At 46.2% G+C, this 20772-nt stretch overlaps 1 protein-coding gene across 4 annotated transcripts in view; it reads right to left on the bottom strand.

The window, feature by feature from the left end:
* Positions 1–888: 888 nt before the first annotated feature.
* The window catches only part of DAGLA (diacylglycerol lipase alpha), a 101323-nt gene continuing 81439 nt past the window's right edge, over positions 889–20772 (bottom strand). For all 4 annotated transcript variants that reach the window (XM_075129270.1, XM_048854182.2, XM_048854181.2 and 1 more), the window contains 5 exons: positions 20493–20565; positions 17930–18126; positions 17377–17506; positions 15933–16114; positions 889–12723 (listed from right to left, as the gene is read on the bottom strand). In XM_075129270.1, coding sequence (XP_074985371.1) covers positions 11796–12723; positions 15933–16114; positions 17377–17506; positions 17930–18126; positions 20493–20565 — 1510 coding nt within the window. In that variant the 3' untranslated portion in view covers positions 889–11795. The remainder of the gene's footprint in view (positions 12724–15932; positions 16115–17376; positions 17507–17929; positions 18127–20492; positions 20566–20772) is intronic.

The following is a 20772-nucleotide window of genomic DNA, read 5'->3' as shown; positions in this document are numbered from 1 at the left end:
ATCGATTAAGATAAATCCTTTGTCTTGAAGAGCTTTTACTCTCAGATCTCTGTGAAGCCACACTGGTCACCACTTCTACCCTGCATGTTTCTTTTGCAGAAGGATTACGGCCTCTTTCTGATGCCATCTTTCCAGCATTCTTCCACACTGGTGGGTTTTCATACTTTTTTCCACTGCACACCTTTTCCCCAAAAGAGTTGTTTCTTTGAATCTACTGCCTTTGCTCATGTTAACCCCATTTTTCAGCATGTTGATTTCAGATAGCTGATAGTCACTAGCAGCAAACTGCCTTGTAACCCTCGTGTTCTTAGTCAACTCCTCCTTACTAGGAAGAAGACAATTAGGTTGCATTTTCTACTTTCTAGCTCATGAAGTTTCCTGTCGCTATCAGGATTCTCCTTTATGATCCATGTTGAGCTGCCCAGTGACACAGAGAGGCTGGTATGTTCAGGGAGAGATACAAGGCTTAGAGGTCAGAGTGGGTGCAGGGGATTGGGAAGAGGAAAGGAAATACAGGACCACAAGTATCTCCAAGGAGAAGAGGAGATACCAGCTCTAGAGCTGTATGGGGGAGAGATACAGAACCCAGGGATCTATAGAGGGGAGATACATGGCCCTGGAGATGACCTCAGCATCATCTGAATGCCTCTCCACAGAAAGACCCAGGCAGCTTTAATGACGAAGTAGTATCTGGTTGTTGCCTGGGCCTTGGCAATAGAGATAGGGTTATTTTCTCCCAACTCTCTCATCCTTGCTCAGTCCTTTAAGACATCACATCAGTCAAACTACATGGCTCTACCATTCTCCAGGCCAAGCTTGGGGAGGCACATACACCAGCCATACTCCTACATCCATTTTATACACAACTCTATACAATATACAGAAACCTTTATATACATATATCTTTATATAATATGCTATATTAATTTGTATCTTTCTTTACAGCAATATTAGTTTAGATCTTTCATACATAGGTACAAAAAAGTCGCGTGAGAATGGCACATGAAGAGAGCTTGAGTTTCCTTATAGCCTTCATGCTGGGGCAGTGTGGAGCAGGGATCCAGCAGGCAGCATTCCTGGGAAGGGCAGTGACCTCTTGAGTGAGTGTGAGAACATGGGCTCCTTTACTGCTTCCCCAGTGATTGCATATGAAGGCTCTCTAAGGCCCAGGAGAGGGAGTCGGAGCAGCTCAGGGCTGGATAGAAGGGGGTTGCCTTCTCCCCAGTGATACAAAGACTCTAAACAGGCGGGTGGGGTGAATGAGTTTGCTAGAAATTGCCCTGGTCCAATTTGCCCCAGCACAAGATGTGAAAAAGGGTGAAAGAAGCAGGCAGTGGGGCTTTCCTACACAGAGTGGCCTCGACTTCTGTTGAAGGGGGGGGAATGGGGAATGGAAAAGGAGTGTGATTTCCTGTACACAAACCTTTCTCCATAGCAACCATCATTTGGTAAAACCCCTCCCAAGTGCGAGGGCCCAAAGGCCCCATTAGAACAAAGCTGGGTGTTCTGTAACACTGAGTCCATGTAACTCGGCTCCATCCCAAGGGACATGCAACAGGGAAAGTGAGCAGACTAGGGCATAAAGAAATCTTCATCTGGGCTCCTCTATTCTTGCCATTTGCACATGAGCAGCAGCATACTTGGGAGGCCAGGCAGGCAGGCAGTTCTCCTTACAGGACTCTCCTGCAAAAGGCCAGACTAATTGAAAGAGTCTTAAAGGGCAGCAGCATCCCTTCTCCTTAAGGCCACCATTCTGACCACAGGGATGGGGATGTGACTCACCACCTATAAACCATTCACTGGATTTATCAACAGAGTCTGTCATTGGAGTGGAAGCTCGAGGCTCTTGCTTTGAAGTGACCTCTACACCTCTGACTGCAGCAGCTCGGCGAGGGAGCTTGGAGCAGAGGCCTCTGCATCGCAGATGAAGTCACTTCTCCACAAGACAGTGGCCACCAGCGGGCGCCTCAGACATGCTGATATGGGCATTGAGACGTGATAGGGTACAAGGGAGTGATCCATCAATCATACCTCTGATGCAAGTGCTTTGTATGCACCATGCCCCCAAAGTGTGTATTAAGACAAGACAGACCACGTGGGCGACTGTCAATAAATCAGTCTGAATGTTGAGTAACATATATGCTATGTGGGAGTGGAAAACGCCCCTCCAGTACTGCCCATGTACCATGTACTTTGGAACATCAGAACTTCACTAGGACTATGACAAACAGCAGAGAAGTGGAGCTCCAATCAAAATTGATGGAGGTTTTTGCCTACATTGCATTGTATTTATTTTTGCAAAATCATTTAAACTAGTGGCAAAATAACCATTTCCCTCTCTCATGGACATAATGGCTGGACGGACCCCTCCTATGTAAGAGAAAAGCAAAACAAGGCATGGCCATGTTAGCAGGGGATTCAAACACAGGGATGAGAGGAGCAGAGATCCCACCCCACTAATGTCAGAGTCTGGCATTGGAAAATCACTGTTCTAGAGCCACAGTCTAAGTGCAGTCAGTTACACCATAAATACAATGCACAGTTTAAATATAGTAAGTTCCTTTCATCATGAAATCTTGCAGAACAGAGCCATAGTTAAAAACGGGGGCAGTTTTGCTTATTATGACTAAATCTTCTGACCACCAGCCAGGGGACAAATACAGAATTGCATGACTGGCTAGACATAGTGCATGTCAGGGGTCACTTTCCCATAGTACAGCAGGAAACTGTCCTTGCCCAACACAAGATACCAGACTAGATCGATCCAGAAGGGTGACTTATATACTTGTGTGGATATGAGAAGGAGACCTGCTTCAGATCAGTCAGGCTTTGCTATTGGCACTTTAAGACAACCTGAGGGAGCAGGGGACAGTGAGGAAACATGGCATGGCCTAACCAAGATGGGAAAACAGAGACTGGCAGCCAGAGTGATGCTGGTCTAGTCCCCACCTGTCATCTCCCTTCCTTCCCCATTCCCAGGTAGGAGCACTGTCTCTGCAGGTGGGAAAAGGAAGCTAGTAGGCCAGGTGTCCTGTCCCAAACAGGATCCTTACATTGCAATAGAAAACAAAGGCACAACAAAGACATGAATCTAAGCACAGAAGCAATGAAAACATAAATGGAGACAACAAAGTGCTTGAAGGCAAGTTCGTACATTTCCTGATGTCTCCTGGGACCATTTCCTATGACAAAAGTCATATACATCTGGGAACTGGATTTGCTCTCTCCCTGGTTTTGTTTTGACTTTCCAGTGCATATGCCTTTACAGAGCCAAAGTTTATGCCAACAGCATCCTCACCCCCTCTCCTCCTGCTCAGGGTACAGAGTGAGATGGCTCTGAGAGAAGCACAGGGCATGAATTTGGTAGGGAGATGCTGAAGCAGAAACCTACTATAGTGAAATGTGGGAACAGAAGCAGCAAGGCAGCATGCTGCCTCTGGTACACCCACCTCCTTGAGGGAGCTGAGAACCCCACAACTAGCCTCTTGATGTGGGGAGACCAGCACCCCACACTTCTGGGACTAGAGTTCTAGTCTAGGGGCTTCCTTTCTAGAGAACTCATCACAATTCCAGTTACACAGAGATTTATACTCACAGAGATTTGGGTTTGAGTCTTTGCCCACCACATTAATATGGTTTCCTACCATCTTACTTGGCAGTGAAGCCCCTGACTCTTAAGAGTGGGGTGTAAAACACTGATCAAAGCAAACAGGAACTGCAGTCCCCATGGGATGATCCCTGCTGTATCACAACTTCCTGTCATGGGGGCAGAGGTGGTGCCAGGAGTGGCCTCTATCATAAGGGATTCTAGTAGTTAGGAAGGGAATATTACTAGCACATAGGAGACACACCCCAACAGGGGCTTGAGGCTGAAGGGAAAAGAACGCTGATCAATCCATTTCACAGATTCTTTATAAACTTTTCTGCAAGAGGAGGATGATCTAATGACTTGAGCACAGGCTTCAGAGCCAGGAACTCCCACATTCTAATCCTATATCTGAGACCTGGTCTACACTATCGCAGTAAGTTGATCTAACTTACGCAACTTCAGTTACGTCAACAACGTAACTGAAGTCAACATAGTTAGATCCACTTACCACGGTGGCTACCCTGCACTGTGTCGACGGAAGAGCAGCTCCCGTCAACTTCCCTTACGCTTCTCGGTTAGGTAGAGTACAAAAATTGACGGGAGAGCACTCTCCCATCAATTTAGCGTGTCTTCACCAGACCTGCTAAATTGACACTTGCTACATCGATTGCAGTGTATCTACTGGTAAGTGTAGACATGCCCTAAGAGAGACTCACTATGTGACCGTGGGCAAGTAACCACCTCCCTTTCTCGCTTTTCCTGCCTGTAAAATGGGGATAATAGTTGCCTAACTCACAGCAGGACAGTGAGGCTTGCTCAGTCACAGCATGTGCAATGGAATGTAACCTTGTACAATTCAGGAACAACAGTGGAGGTAACCCAGGGACAAGAGATGTGGCTCTGACATCCGTTAGTTTAGTTTCTCAGTTGACTGCAAATCTGGACATTAACAAGAGGCCATGAGATGCTCCAGCTCGGAAGAGAGTGGTGGTGGGAATATACAGAGACCTTAAATTCCACAGTAGTTACTGAAAAGGAAGAGCGGAGTTCCTGGTTGTGCCAGTCCTGCTGGAGGCTAGAGAGGGGAACAATCTCTCATATAGAAGACCAGAGGAGAGAACATCGGTGAAAAATGAGCAGTGGATTTCTAGATCATTCCTTCAGACAGCGTAAGAGGGGTTGTGTGCACTGCTTGTGAGGAATGAGTGTGTGTGTGTGTGATCTCTCAGTGACAATAAGGACTATTTGCTACTTGTACCAATGCTCTATCAGGCCTTCTCTGCTCCTGGCTGGAAGCGTCAGCACCCTGACACCACCCTGCCTGAAACAAACCCACTCAAGCTTGGGTACCACATGACTTAGTCCTCCATGAGCCTAGAAGATCTAGAAAGAGACACTAACCAATCAGGAAAGCACAGGCAAATTAAGAAAGTTTGCCTGCTTCATCCCAGGAGGGGTGGTGGGTGGAGCTGGGCCAGTAGAGGACTTCCTCAGTCCTAACCTAGAACCTGGGCTGGGTCAGGACCTTCATTTGCATGTTATGACCAAGCAGTTACTTTTTGTGTTCGTTTACAAGTTTAAAGGTGCGGAGAGCCAATTTTGAGTTTAACTTTACTTAACTATGAAAGGACCAACACCGTGCTCACTGCACATAATGCCTTGCTCTAGGCAGGCTGCCACACTGTTAAATCTATTTATCCTGTTTCCTTGTTTAATAGTTCATGTAATGTATCATTTTGTACAGCGTCTACCACACTAGTCATACGCATAATTATAGTATCCCTGTTTGTTCTATGTTGGGTTTTTCTTTTACACTGAGTCCTCAGACTTAATACATTACCCATTTAATCCATTACTCTTTTACTTCCCTCTGCTCTTATGATTACTAACTTTTGTTGCTAAGGAACAATAGAGAAGGAGCACGCACTTAGCTAACAGTCATTTACTCCCCAAATCACCCTAACCTGAAAGAAGAGGGATCAGAGGGATTGTCCCTTCACTCTGAAAAAATGCAGAGAAACTGAACACATGAGGGTTGGGGCAACATAACGAAACAATAACCCTCTTAGCAAAAACCCAGCTTCGGGTAGATTCAGATAGGCGATGTCAATGACAAACTGGGGGCAGTGCGGAGGGATATTCAGAAGAAGGAATCTGAGACTTAAACCGTACTACAGACCGAAAAAAAAGAAAACAATTAACTCTGCAAATTGGAGGAAGGCTGGAGGGACTTCGATAAAAGGCAGAACTAGCAGAGGTTTGCAATAGGTTAACTTAGGATGTCTTGCCAGCAAGTATTATAGGCATTTTATTTACTTAATCACCTTATCAAGAAAGTATTAAAATCTATGTGCTATCTACAGAACATACAAATCACACAGAGCTACTGTAACCAGAAAGAGTAGATTAAAAGCCACTGTCCTTGCCACAGAGTAGGAAAGTCTCTGCAGCCAGACTGTCTGTATGTTGTGTATATGGGGAAAAGGGATAAACTGGGGTTAGCCTTTTGGTTAAATGTAAGCATGCTTGCTTTACTTAGCATAATGAAGACCAGGCTCTAGCAAAACACGAGCAGGGGGGGAGTTCCCAAGGCATCTATTGCAGAGAAAGCGCTGCTCATCACGATGGGAAATTAAACATTATACTAGGCTGCCCTCCTGCACAATGTGAAGTGAGACTTAGCTGGAGCAGGCGGCATTTAAAAGTACACAAGGTACTTGCAAGTGTGTGCATGCGCGTGTACACAAGCAGAGGAATGGCAGATAGCCTAGAACTGAGCAGTCCAGGATACTCCAAGCAGCCACACTGAATTTATAATAGACCTACTTGTTCTGCAAGTAAAACATGCAAAGGAAAATATGCACATTTTGCATAGGCTGGGTGATATTTGTTCTGCCTTGTTAGTGGGGTGCTCCCCAGATTCCATACGAGAACCAGTGCTATGTAATATATGGAACAATGATCTGGAAAACGGGCAAGCAGTAAGGTTAGAACACTAGTAGATGACCAAAAAAAATATGTAAATTAGCCAAGATTGGAGAAGACTAAAACCTTAAGGGATTTCAGAAGGGCCTAGCCAAGAAAGGCAAATGGGAAACACACCAGCAGCTGAAATTCAGTGTTGATTAATGAAGCTAATGGGCATTGTAAGGAATCATTTGAACGGCTCATATGCCTTACTGGTTCCAAAGTAACTGTCACAACTCAGGGAAAAAGACCTGGGCATCGGTGCGGACAGGTCAATGAAGACCTCTGCTCAATGCCCAGCTGTGGTCAGCAAAGCAGACAAAACGTTGGAATGCACGAAAAATGGGAGAGAGAAAGATACTGAAAATATTATATAATGCCATTCTATAAGTCAATGAGATACCCTCCCCAGGAATACTTTGTGCAGTTCTGGTCACCCTATCTAAAAAGAGAATAGGGCAAGAAATAGAGGGGGGTTCACAGATGGGAGACAGAAATTATCAGAGGCATGGAAAAATGTCCATATGAAGAGATGGGTAAGATTGGGACGGCATAGGTATAGAGATGAGACAAATCAGAAGGGGACATCAAAGATATATAAAATACTGAATGATATCAAGATGGTAGATAAGGTGTTCCAGTACGAAGGAACATTCAAAAAAATTGAAAGGGACCGTACCTTTGACTGGGTAACAAGCCTTGTGGATGGGGGGGAAGCGGTACATGTAGTATATCTTGACTTTAATAAGTCTTTTGATACTGTCTTGCACGACCTCCTCATAAACAAACTAGGGAAATACAACCTAGATGTAGCTACTATAAGGTGGGTGCATACTGGTTGGAAAACCATTTCCAGAGAGTAGTTATCAGTAATTCAAGGGGGGTCCCACAGGGATCAGTTCTGGGTCCGGTTCTGTTTGAAAAAGCACAAGAGCAATATCCATCACCCAAGCACATACGCCCTTCATGGATCCTCACTACTTTCAGAGACAGGATTAGAGCCCATCTCTCTTTGACCTAGGAGGTATGGGAGTTAAACCAGTGCTGTTACAATGGTTTAAAGCCTCCCATGTTGTCCCTGAATGTTCCAAGGTTTCAGGGTTACAGTCCATCACAGTCTGCTATGGGCTTTGAAGATAAAACTTGCTATGCAAGTGCTGTCTCATTATTATTCAGCTAACCACGAAGTGCCTAATTGGGGAGGTTTCTTTGTAGGACTCTTTGGCAAAGCTGCATTGGTGTATTAGGTTTCACTTTATACATTTTAATTTTTAAGGTGCAGAAAACCCAGTCTCTCAGCTCCAGCAATTTGGGTGCCTTCTGCTCTGACTGTTCACTGGAACGGCACTCCAGTACTAATCACTCACTGATTGGGACGAAAGGCAAGAGTGTGCCCCAAGAACTGACACAAACGATTAACAGCTTAGCTGCTCTCTAACGTGTCAGGTACATCAAGTACTGACCCAGTCACATTATGATGTCCCACTGACCTTTCAATGGACCATCCAAACATTAAAGGCACAAGGTGGCTGCACAGGAGCTGCAGGATAAGATCCGGCAGTCAAGCAGTGAAGGAACCTTAAGTGCTAGGTATAGTTGTCTCAGAAAACGTATCAGAGTAGAGGAAAGACAGAGAAGGTGGAGTGCAGCATGGGATATGTATGGCGGATTAGTGACGGGCTCAGCGTTAAACACGAACACATCAGATATGTTCTTTTGGGTGCAATGGGAGGCTGCGTTTTGCAAATGCTCTCTATAATGCATAAGACAATGGGGTGGAGTTATGCATCAGTCACTTCAAGGGGGAAATTTAACATGTGTTTGGGCAGTGCTGGTGCAGAGAGCATGGGTTTACTCTGTGATTTCCCAGGAGGGGACAATGAAAAATGACTACAAGAGGGGAGGCCATGAGATACTGTCATTGGAAACTTTGCTAATTGGACCCTCTCACACCTCAACTCCCCTCTTCTTTGGTCAGTGGCAGCCCTGGGACACCAGAAGCTGCATATTTCCAACTTCTTGGCAGAAGCCCCATAGCCACAGAGCATGTAAACTGGGGAGCAAGAACACACCCTGCTGGCCAGATTCCTCTACCGCTGGTCAGGGAGAGAGCTTCTGAATTCCCTGTAATCCAATGGCTTGGAAAACGTAGACAGTGTTAAAACATACAACCGCAACAAAGCGGTGCCCAGGTCAGACGTGACATCTTAGTGCAGTAGTGTGACTCATTAGTTATAATCTGGTCACTTGTGAAATCACTTAGATGCTAACAAAACCTTCACTAACAGGGAAGCTATCTGATCCCATAATTTCTGTGACTCTGACCCCCTAATCTCCCAAAATTGGGAACTGGCTTCACCTAGCCTCAGCAGATTCTCCGAGGCATCTCCTAATACAGTAGGTACGTACCTAACTACTAGGGGTTGGGATGATTCCTTCATTAATGTTTGTAAAGTGCTTTGAAAATATAAAGCGCTAGATAAGTGCTAAGTGTTATTATTACTACCCGACCTCAGCCTACTGGGCAAGGCAGGAACATGCGCCCTTTCCCCAAGGCTAGCAGATGGCTTGAGGCAGGGTGTCACCCTGTCCACACTGCAGCACCCTCAGCAGACTGCTGCAGGTGGTGAGCCTAGCCTGCTAGTCCTACTCCCTAAATTCTGCAAATTCCCCTTGTTATTCTAAACTGTACTGCTCATTGTAATGCCTTCCTGAAAATCACCTTTTAATTCCCTTACCATGCGTTCTTGCCCTGCACTTCCAATGGAGGATGGTATTCATAGATATTAAGGTCAGAAGGGACCATTATGATCATCTAGTCCGACCTCCTGCACAATGCAGGCCACAGAATCTCACCCACCCTCTCCTGCGAAAAACCTCTCACCTATGTCTGAGCTATTGAAGTCTTCAAATCGTGGTTTAAAGACTTCAAGGAGCAGAGAATCCTCCAGCAAGTATTAATACAGTTGTTCTTGTACAGGTGCCAGAACCATTCATGTTGTCAGCACAATGCTGGTCAACTGTTGCTGCAAAACCAGCAAGGGGAACACACCACACTGCTCTTTTTGGTAGGGCCTATTTAAAAAAAAAAAAAAAAAAGAAGGAACTTTGTTGCTCAGCAACTAATAGATTAAAAAAAAAGATATTTAGAATCTGAAGGACATTATTTCCTCTGATTGCCGGAGTTTTAAGAAAGGTCACATCTGGAATCTAAACTACTGGGACAGTTAAAAAGATTTTGTTTTAGTATTTATAAATGGAAATGTCTGCACTCCCAGTGACTAAGCATTTCATGGTAGGGACTGGGGAATCTACCCTACATGATATTGTCACACTGGACACATAGGAGCCAATTCAACATTGTCATGCTGAGTGGGTGTAAAAATGTTCCTGTTCTTATTTGGTGCCATTTTACACTATTTTTTGTTTGGTGTTTGTACAGCACCTAGCACAAACAACCAACAACACACATGTACCATGATGGTGAACTGGACCCATCAAATCCTGTTGTGTAATGGGGCTAACCTATCAGAAGCATGGAATTCTCACTGTCCTGGGAATTGCACAGCCAAGGGCTCCGGTATGATGGGGGCATTTTACAGCTGACTCAAACAGGAGATTCTTTTCCGGTGAAGGAGGGCAGAGCTGCAGAGACACGGATTGATTCTGCAGAGTTCTGATATGAAGTCTTTTTCCAGTTAGAGGACTCTTGTAGGTCACAGTATGTTTAACTGCCTAGGCAGTTAGTCTCCCTCCTGCTTCCATCATCGGAAAATCCCTTCCATTCATTCAGTAGAGCCAGCAGGCTACCCTGGGCACTGGCATTGAGAGCAACAGGACTGGTTGCTCAGTCACTATTTTTGTTGACAATATATTGGGGCTTTTTAACGAGTTGTCGTGCAGCAGGGTGAAGGGGATGAACCCCTGTGGGGAGGGAGGCATGCAGCTTCCCCTTGGGCTTGGATCAAAGGGCCTCCACTTTGAAACAAGGATTTGCAATAACAGCACCTCCTGCCCCCTCCACTCTCCCCTCAGCCCCCACACTGAGGGAACAGCAAGGAAGGGGAAACAGAACATTCTTCTTGCTCCAGGAAGGCTTTCCAATTTGTGTAATGAATACCTTCTGAAAAGCTTAGCAGCTCTGTAAACATACATGAGATTTCAACACTTGGTAAAGGTTCATCTTTTCCCTGAACTCCGAGGGCAGAGACCAGTGTTGGTCTGTGAGGAAGGTGGACTGACGACCAGGAACAGGCCCAAGGAGGCTCCCTGGCACCACAGGGACCTGGCAGATAATGCTTGGCACTGGCAAGCCTTTTAAATACCAAAAGCTAGTTTAAACCAATCCATCCATGCGGTATTGAGATGAAAATCCTGTCAGTCTGTGGTGGGTGGGAACATCACCAGTTCCGAGTGTTCCAGGGAGCTGTGAAGTGATGAAGGCGAGACCCAAGAGACCTTCCCCACCCCTCTGGTGGAGGACGGATGCAGCAGTGGCCTTCGGCTCTCTAGTATATGGATTTCCTTTCTTCTCAGAAGAAGCCTGGTAGTCAGTGAACTCAGAGGTAATCAGGGAAGCGAAAACACACAGTGCCAGCCTGATTCTCGCTGCGCCTGGTCAGGGAGAGGGTGGCTGCATTCCCTGGGAATACAGATCCAATGGCTTTAAAACGGGAGAGAGTGTCTTATAAAAACAAACACCATGAAAGGGTGATGAATTGGTGCTTGGGTCAGACGTGACGTGTTAGTGCAATTGGGCCCAAAGTCGCAATCTGCTCACTATTGACACCACTTAAATGACAACGGGAGGTGATACACCCTTACTTCTGATAATCCAGTCCTCTCACCTCAGGGAATTCACCCCCTGTCTCCAGCAGACTCCCTCAAGCAGGAAATCTGAGCCCTGTGCCTCAGCAGATGCCCTGAGGCAGGGAATCTGCCCTCTGATTTAATCCAGTAGGCTGAGGTAGGGAAACCAAACATCTAACTCCATTGATGAGACCCTCTTAGTGTAGCAGGCTTTGAGAGGCAGAACATCTTCTCCCAAACTTAAGCATATGACCCAGCATACGGAATCCATCCCCCTGACGTCACGATGCCACCAGCAAGGCACCCCAGAAGGAACATTCTCAGGCGTCTCCCCCACTTCCGAACTGCCCAATGACCAGCTCCTCCAAGTGTTATCCCAGTATTCAGCTCATGGGATTGGCTCTTGGAGCCTCACCCCTCCACTCCTGCACTAGAGGGCTGAGATCATGAGGTCCTCCTGCTTGGCAGGGCTGGTCACATGACCAGCTGGAGTGGAAGTCCGGATTTTGTCAGTGACCAGGCATTCCTGGCTGCTCATGCCCGTGGGAGTGATGTCCATAAGCTCTCCAGAGGAACTCAGAGGGAATGAGGGGGAGACTGAGATGCCAGAAGAGGGATCTGCTGAGCCAGCAAACAACCTAGGGGGCTTGGGGACTAGGTTGGGCTCATACTGTGCTCTCAGCAGGATCTCCTGATCACTGACTGACTTGGGCATCTCAGCAAAGTCACTGGAGCTGTCAGATACCATCATGCAGTAGAGGTCCTGGAAGGAGCTGGTTTTGCTGTCCAGGTTAAAGAGGCTGTCTATAAATTCAGCAAACTCCAGCACTTGTGGACTGGGCACATCAGTAAGCCGTCCATTCTGGAGGGTCAGTTCCTCCTCGGGGACGAAGGAAACGTGGTCCCCTTCACTACCAGCCCCTTCCTCACTGCCGCGCCGCTGGGGGGTAATGCCACCACTGTTGTGCAGGGCCTCCGGGGGCTGGGTCTCCTGGGAGTGTTTGGAGAGGCTGTCGGCAGCAAGCAGCTCTGTCCGTGAGCTGAGGGAGGGGTTCTCCTCGGGGATAATGGGGTCTATATAAAAGCAGTGCGTCTCATCCTTCTCCATGACGACGTGGAGGCTGGGTGAACCGCGGATGCTCCGGAATCCAGAGGAGCGCCTCGACTCAAAGCTGTAGATGGATTCATTGTCAGACAGACTCTCCATGGTAGCGAGAGGAGCACGACGGTCCTGCAGCTCCACAGACAAACGCTCTTTGGTATCCAGAAGCAGTAGCTCCACAGGGTCCTTCTGCACAGGAGAAAGGAGCTTGGTCTCGTAAAACCCCTCCAAACTGATTTCAGAATGGGACTTGCTCCTGCAAAGAGACAACAGAAACATGAGGCAGCTGCATGACTCTGAAACCTGACTGATACCAGCTCATTCCTGTGTAAATGAGGGAGTCCCAGACACCATCTCTCAGCACCAACATAGCTCTGCTTACTGAGTGCATGTCAGACACCACCTCTGGGCCCAGCACCGTCACATATACCTTGGCAATCAGCATCTCACTCTCCACCTCCTACCTCCCAACACTGTCAGTTAAAGTTCTCGCCTGCCACAAATTTAACCCATCACCCTGTACCTAGTTCCCTGAGTAGCCTCTCACCTGGAAGGAAATGATGGAAAGTGAAGCAGCAGCAGGCTCCAATCCTGGACCGCCCTATCTCTGACCCTCCCTTTCACAGCACAAGGCTTGAGAAAGTAACCTCCTCTCCCCTTCACCCACCTCCAAAACAAGAATGGCCTCATATTATTCCACTCTAGAGTCTGCTCTGGCTAGAACATGGAAGTCTCGCTCCTCTGGGTAGTCAACAGCCTCTTCCTCCTCTCTGCTTGCTCCTATCTCCCTCTTTTTGGCTTCATTGTAGCCTTCACTAATCACAGAATCAAGGACTGGAAAGGACCTTGAGAGGTCGTATCTAGTCCAGTCCCCTGCTCTCATGGCAGGACTGCTCCCTCCTCTGGCTCCTCTACTGTCATGGTTCTGCCCCTGCCTAGCCTCTCATTCTGTCTCTGGTGATGGCTCCTGCTCAGGGCCTAGAATCCCTCTGTTTCCAGTCTTCTCCTCCCTTCTCATCTCCTCTTTTTCTTTAACTTCAGATACTACTCAGTTTTATCCCGGGGTGCAGATTTCAAAACCCTTAATGACTCCATCATGTTTGGCCTCCCTATCTGTCTTAGCCAGATAAGTGCACGGCTTCCTCTCAGCTTCCTTTATCTGAAATCTCAGAAACAGAAGTCCTTTTCTGGGGTAGAAGTGGCCCCTTCAAGCACAGCTCCGTCTCTTCACCCCCATTTGCTCCAACTGTCTATAGTCTTCCTACTCCATCTATCATGTCTGCATACTGGCCTATCTCCAACACAACCATGTCCATAAGTCACTCCCTCAACTTCATATTTTCTGCAGTCTTCATCCAAGTCCTCTCCTCCTCTCACCTTGACTACTTGCAACTCTCGTTCTGTGAACTCCCCAGTCCCAGCTCTGCCAACCCCAGCACGTGCATATGCCCCAACCCTCACACATGTAAAAAGGAGTGCAACCACACTTCTTCCCTTTCCCCTACACAACTCCACTGGCTCCCCATTCACTTCTGGTTCTGACTGAAAATTACCTTCCTTGTTTGTATAACTCTCCATGGTCTGGCTCCAGGCAGCCTCACAGTCACTGCCTACTCCCTTCCCAACTCTTTCTGCCCTGGCCTGCTCCCTGTCCCTCACTAATCTGGCCTCCCTCACTAGGACAGCCTTCTCTGCAGCTCCTGCCAGCCTTCCTGGGTTCATCTGCCTTACAGTCTCTCCATTTCACATCTCAGCTGGGAACATACCTTCCCCCCTTGCCCATGCTTCTGTATTTCTCTCTTCCTCTGCAATTTTCTGTAATAACGTTATTTACTCTGTAAAACATTTTGGGATACACTTTACATGAAGACCTATACAAAATGTAGCATTCTGCTCACCATGACCATCTCAGATCGTATCTATTACCATTGATACCATCTATTACTACCAACACCATCATATTTACAGGGTACTGGAAAATAGAAATCTACTCTGCAGGGATGCAAGCTTTGCCCCACCACCGAATCCCAGTCTTGTCCCAAGGGAAACCCCCCCTTTGTCCTGGAGTAAGAGGGAAAGTTTCAATGTCCTTTCACCATTGGGTTTCATTTTGCTGTATCAGTGGACTTTTAGCATGATATGGTCTTCGTTTTCCTAGAGCACTTGAGCAGCCACTGAATCTACACTGCACGCATGGGCCAGTCACAATTTTCAAAGGGTGCTTGTGATGCTGGCAGCACAGGTGCCAGCTCATGCCAAGACCTTAGGTCTCAACTGAACACTGACAAATACAGAACTGGAAACCAATCTGGCTCATGTGTGTTGGTATCATTAACGTAGGTCTTAGAGTACATAAGTGTGCTTAGTGTTTAGACTTTATGAAATGTTTGTAAACTGATGCATGCATTAATCTCACTGATAATACAGACTAACACGGCTGCTACTCTGAAAACTGATAATATCTGTATCCCATGTTATAAGTTAATATTTAAGTGCTTGCTCTATAACTGTAAAAGTATTTGCTCTGTAACTGCAAATTACCAGACAGGAGAGAGGAATTAACGAAAGCTAAATACTACTTTGCCATAGGAGATGTTAGCTCCTGCCCACCAACACCAGACAAACCATTGTGGAACATCAGAGGATGAAAGATTTTGTTCGTTGCTTCCGCCCATCCACCCCTGGCCCTGCTCAGGAAGAGAAGACAATTCCTCCCAACAGTTGAACTTGCAACTCGAAGCACAAGTGAGGAAGGAATAAAAGGCCCAAACAAGGAGAAACAGTATCTTTTATGCTGCTTGGACTCTGAGCGGCAAGGAAGACTAAGCATAAGCAAAAGATCCGCAGTGCCTAGTCTGTGTTAGCCCTAAAGGACATAGAGAGCTTGCTTATTATAGAAGCTTTTATTACCTTTTGAAATTTAGCACTGTAACTCATTTGTGTGTGTATGTGTTTAGCTCCTTTAACCTTTGTAAATAACTCTCTTATTTCCTTTTCTTAGTTAATACATCTTTAGATAGTTTATTATAGGACTGGCTACAAGTGTTGTCTTTGGCATGAGATCTAAGATGCAACTGACCTGGGGTAAGTGACTGGACCTTTGGGATTGGGAATAACCTGAATATTACTGGGATCTTTGGTGGGAGGAACCATCTATTGAAGGTAAGCTTACCTTGGTGCCAAAATAGATCCGAGTTCGCAAGGGGACTGTCTGTGACTCCATGTTAAGGCTGATGTAGTGCTTGGGGAGTTCACACTTGATAATAGCTTGCTGAAATTTAAGTACAGAACTCACAACCAATTTGGGGTTTGTGCCCTGCTCCTTAACAATCTATACAGGGGTTGGTCTCATGCTCTTGAGCCACTGCAGGACAGCTTCACAGTGATCAGGCATCCTGTGGGAGGCAACAACCCCTCCACAGGCCTTGGGTAAAGCTTTCAAGGAAATTAAAGGCACATCCTTACTTGACGCTGCTGTTCCTTCTGTCCACTGTTATGGCTCCAATCCCGATCTGTAATGAGGGTCCGCTGGGCAGGGGCTGATTCTGGAAGATCAATTCCGGGTTGAGATCCACTTCTGTTGGACTCACCATCACTTTGGCCGCAGAAAGCAAGGCAGTTTTGCCCTTGTTGTAATTCTCCAGGACCTAGTCAAAATAAGATCAGCTTTGCTCAGTGACCATTTCTGTTCTGACCTCTGAACTTCACCCAGACAAGCATACTTATCCCCTGATTTGCTTCTTATCAGCAGCCTTTGCAAGCCTAGAGGGATCTCAAAGGCAAGGATCATACCTAGGATCACACACTGATATTATATAAATATTGACACTAAAGCCACACTGTCAGTAAAAAGAAAAGGAGTACTTGTGGCACCTTAGAGACTAACCAATTTATTTGAGCATGAGCTTTCGTGAGCTACAGCTCACTTCATCAGATGTAGTAAGTACCGCTGGAACCCAGCAAGGGGAAAGCAACTAGGGACCTGCCTGTAGTAGCCCCACAATTAGCAGGGCCTAGGAGACCTGGGTAAAGCTACGTGCCACTGCCTCATGACTAGGACCTGTATTTGTACCATTCTACAGACCTTACCCATGTGTGCTAGTAGGCACTCAGATGAGCAGTCCCATTGACTTAAATAAGGGTTGTAAAATCAAGCCCAACGACTTGAGACACATCCTGCTGTGTGACATGCACATGCCTAATATTGGAAAGATTCTGCAGAGGCTCCAGCATGTTGGCAGGTGCTGGACAACTCAGGGACCTCCAGGTTATTAACTGCTGCCCCACTGCGGAAGTTGTGGCTTATTAGATTAACTTTGAATACAGAAGCAGTCCTTTGCCAGAGAGAAGCAGGGTGTGGGATGGGCAGGTTCTGAAGGAACCAAGGAGCAGACAAGATTAAGGAGACAGCTGTGGCTGGGGTTCACACTGTGCTGTTTTAGAAATGCAGCATGGTCAAGTGGACAGGGCACTTAATTGGGACTCAGAAGACCCAAGTTCTATTTCCAGCTCTGCAATGAATGAGCTATGTGATGCTGGGCCAGACTTGCCCACTCTGTGCCTCAGTTTCCCCTCCCACTCTTTGACTATCTTGTCCATTTAGACTGTAAGTTCTCTAGAGCAGGGACTAGCTCTTACTATGTGTATGTACAATGCCTAGTACAATGGGCACCAATCTTGGCTGGAGCCTCTAAGCATTACTGGAATACACTACTATGTATAAGAATTAATAAAACCAGGTGCCAGCACGTGACTTTTCGACTCTCCAACAAGTGCGTAGCTTTGGCTTGCAGCAGCTGAGTGGGGACTCCACCAGCTTACACCCTCGTTGAACCTCCCCATCTCCTGCCACTCCCAGGGTCTGGGACTCAGAAGCTATATTGCCGTGCTGAGTCTCCCCCTGCATTACCTTGTTGAGCCCCTCCATGACCACATAAGGGAGGTGTTCATGCAGCATTGCTGGGGAGATGATGACTTCATTAAACGCTTTATTGTCGCCCCAAATTGCAAAGTAAGTGGGATCCTCCTGTTCACAGCAACTGGAATAGAAGTCAGGGATCAAAAGAGAGGGAGAGGTGGAGACATGGGAGAGCATGTGAGTCAGAGAGGAGGAAGAAGGGAGAATGTGAGAAGGAGACAGTGGGGGTCAGAGACAGAGAACAGGAGAATGGGAGGGGGAAAGTAAAAGAGAAGAGACGCCGAGTTACATATACTGCTGCCACTGCTCCCAGGACCAACACTAACCAATCGTGATGCAAGATCTCCCCTCCTATCTCCTCCCCAGGACAGACACAACCATCACAGGATGGTGCTAAATAACTCCCACTTACAGACAAAGCAAGCTGCCAAAGAATGCCGTGGCTTTCCTGAAGGCTATCCTGTTGGGTCCCTTTCCAAAACTGAAGCGTGCCCCTGCACCCTGGGCTGGCTTGCAGCATGGCTGCAGCTCCAGCTGTACTTACCAGCACTGCTCGGCAGGGTGATTGTGCACCACATGGATGATGCGGCCGGGTGGATAGAGTGGCGTACTGGCAGACAGGGCAATGGTTAGGTCACTGGGGTGAGTCCAGAGACGGCTACTGGTCACTGAATTCCCTTCAGTCTCTTCCGGGAGCTCTGACTTGGGTATACACTTTGTGGCCCCCACAATGATTCGCCACTGTCCAAGAAGAGAAAAAGGAGGAGGAGGTGATGCAACGGATCGTGATGCCAAAATACAGAAAGGAACAGCGTGGCGATGAGAATAGGATAAAAAGCCAGGGGAGAAGGGGGCACACAGTGTCATATTCCTAGGGTCACTTCACATTAGATGGTTGCTGGGTTTGGTTAAACAGGATACATAACACCTTAAAAAGAAAAGAAGTACTTGTGGCACCTTAGAGACTAGCAAACTTATTTGAGCATAAGCTTTCGTGAGCTACAGCTCACTTCATCGGATGCATGCAGTGGAAAATAAAGTGGGGAGATTTTATATACACAGAGAACATGAAACAATGGGTGTTACCATACACACTGTAACAAGAGTGATCAGGTAAGGTGAGCTATTACCAGCAAGAGAGCGGGGGGGGGGGGGGGAGGGTGGCAGGAGGGGGAAACTTTTGTAGTGATAATCAAGGTGGGCCATTTCCAGCAGTTGACAAGAATGTGTGAGAAACAGTAGGGGGGGGGGAATAAACAAGGGGAAATAGTTTTACTTTGTGTAATGACACATCCACTCCCAGTCTTTATTCAAGCCTAAATTAATTGTATCCAGTTTGCAAATTAATTCCAATTCAGCAGTCTCTTGTTGGAGTCTGGTTTTGAAGTTTTTTTGTTGAAGAATTGCCACTTTTAGGTCTGTAATCTAGTGATCAAAGAGACTGAAGTGTTCTCCGACTGGTTTTTGAATGTTATAATTCTTGACGTCTGATTTGTGTCCATTTATTCTTTTATGTAGAGACTGTCCAGTTTGGCCAATGTACATGGCAGAGGGGCATTGCTGGCACATGATGGCATATATCACATCGGTAGATGCACAGGTGAATGAGCCTCTGATAGCGTGGCCGACGTCATTAGGCCCTCTGATGATGTCCCCTTTATTTTATTAAATCTCCCCACTGTATTTTCCACTGCATGCATCCGATGAAGTGAGCTGTAGCTCACGAAAGCTTATGCTCAAATAAATTTGTTAGTCTCTAAGGTGCCACAAGTCCTCCTTTTCTTTTTCCGGATACAGACTAACACGGCTGCTACTCTGAAACATAACACTTTAAAAGTGTCCCAAAACAACAAAATCGAGCTTGTGCCCTTATTTGCTTAATCAGAAAACAAAGGAAAGTTAAAAGGTCTCCCCACTCCCCAAGTTTTTTTTCCTGCTTGTTTTTACCTTAGAAATAGCTAAGTCTTGTCTTCCCTGTTTTTGCTGAAGGTTTCCTTAGAGGAGCCAGAGACATGGCGTGGAAGTGTTATCAGCCCTGCATTGGAGGGCCAGGTATGGTGAATCTTTTACAAAGAGATATTTTCTCATACCTATTTATTAGGCATTTGAGTTAAGTAGACATTAGCAACAAAAGAAAGAAAACAAAGTTCTAAAGAATCTGCATGAAAACCACTTCCCCTCTCAGTTAACCAGGTTTCAGTTTCCTGGTCCTTGTGAGATCATAATCCCAACAGTTTCACATACCCACAGAATACTGCAAGACAAGCAGCATAGACAAGAGCTGAATTTTCAATGTGAAAAACAAGCAGAGAACAAACACCACAAACCGACAAAAAAAACCCTTTTCAAGCATGTCACGCTACACAACCACACAAAAAGACACAGAGTCCTTTTCCCCCATTTGCAGGTCACCTTTAAAATCCTTGATATTAAAACTGCTACTAGTGTTAATAAGGCTTCTGTTATCCCTTAGATCAGGGGTGCCCAACCTACAGCCCACCAGAGCATTTCCGACGGCCCACAGCCTGCTTCAACATAATATATATTAATAGCCAATTCATTATTGTTTGTTTACCTCATTTTAGTTTACACAAGTGTGTAAATAGACAATACTGTACATAGAAACAACCTATCTAAATACATATGAAACAAGCTGAACTTAAAATATAACTCAATACGGGTGACTTTAAATCTTATTAAAACAGGTTGAATCTGTTTGGCCCACATAAGGTTGTGCTTAGGTTTATGTGATAATAAGGTTGGACACCACTGCTTTAGAATGCTGGCATTTCTCAGTCTGCTGGAAATGAATCTTTACGACATAATATACATATAAATCCTCCATCTCCAAAGTGTTAACATAATCCACTTAACCCAAAACTGCACAACCAGACAGAGACCATGGAGTCATGGGTAGAAAACTCCACACCTGCTCCATTACTTAGTCCATTACTGGCTATTGCTCTCTAAAGGCCAGGAAGAGCTAGAATTGGAGTGTGAGATCTTAAACAGGCTCAGCTCAGGACACCACCTATTTGTTCGGTCTGGTGTTTCCATGAGAATAATTGTCATGGCTTTTCATTCCAGGTGGATTTGAATCTTCTTACCTTTGGTTTGTTACTTCTCTGGAGAACATCAAGAAGCTGCCGGCGAAATCCCTCTAGCTGTGAGAGACCAATCCTGGAAGAGAGAGAGAGAAAGGGTGTTAGCTACAACTGCACAGGTGACTACCGAGAAGTAAGCATCACAACACAGGTACCAAGGAGAGGTGGGAATGACAGAACAGAAAAGTGAGATACCACAATACAAGAGATGCTACAAAGATTTGGGAGATGCCACGATACAGATGACCCAAGAAACATCACAGAGGTGTGAGATTACACAATA

Source organism: Caretta caretta, chromosome 6 (genome assembly GCF_965140235.1).
Source record: "Caretta caretta isolate rCarCar2 chromosome 6, rCarCar1.hap1, whole genome shotgun sequence".
Lineage (NCBI taxonomy): Eukaryota > Metazoa > Chordata > Testudines > Cheloniidae > Caretta > Caretta caretta.
The sequence above is the reverse complement of the archived record's forward strand: the minus strand, read 5'-3'. Positions and strand labels throughout refer to the sequence as shown.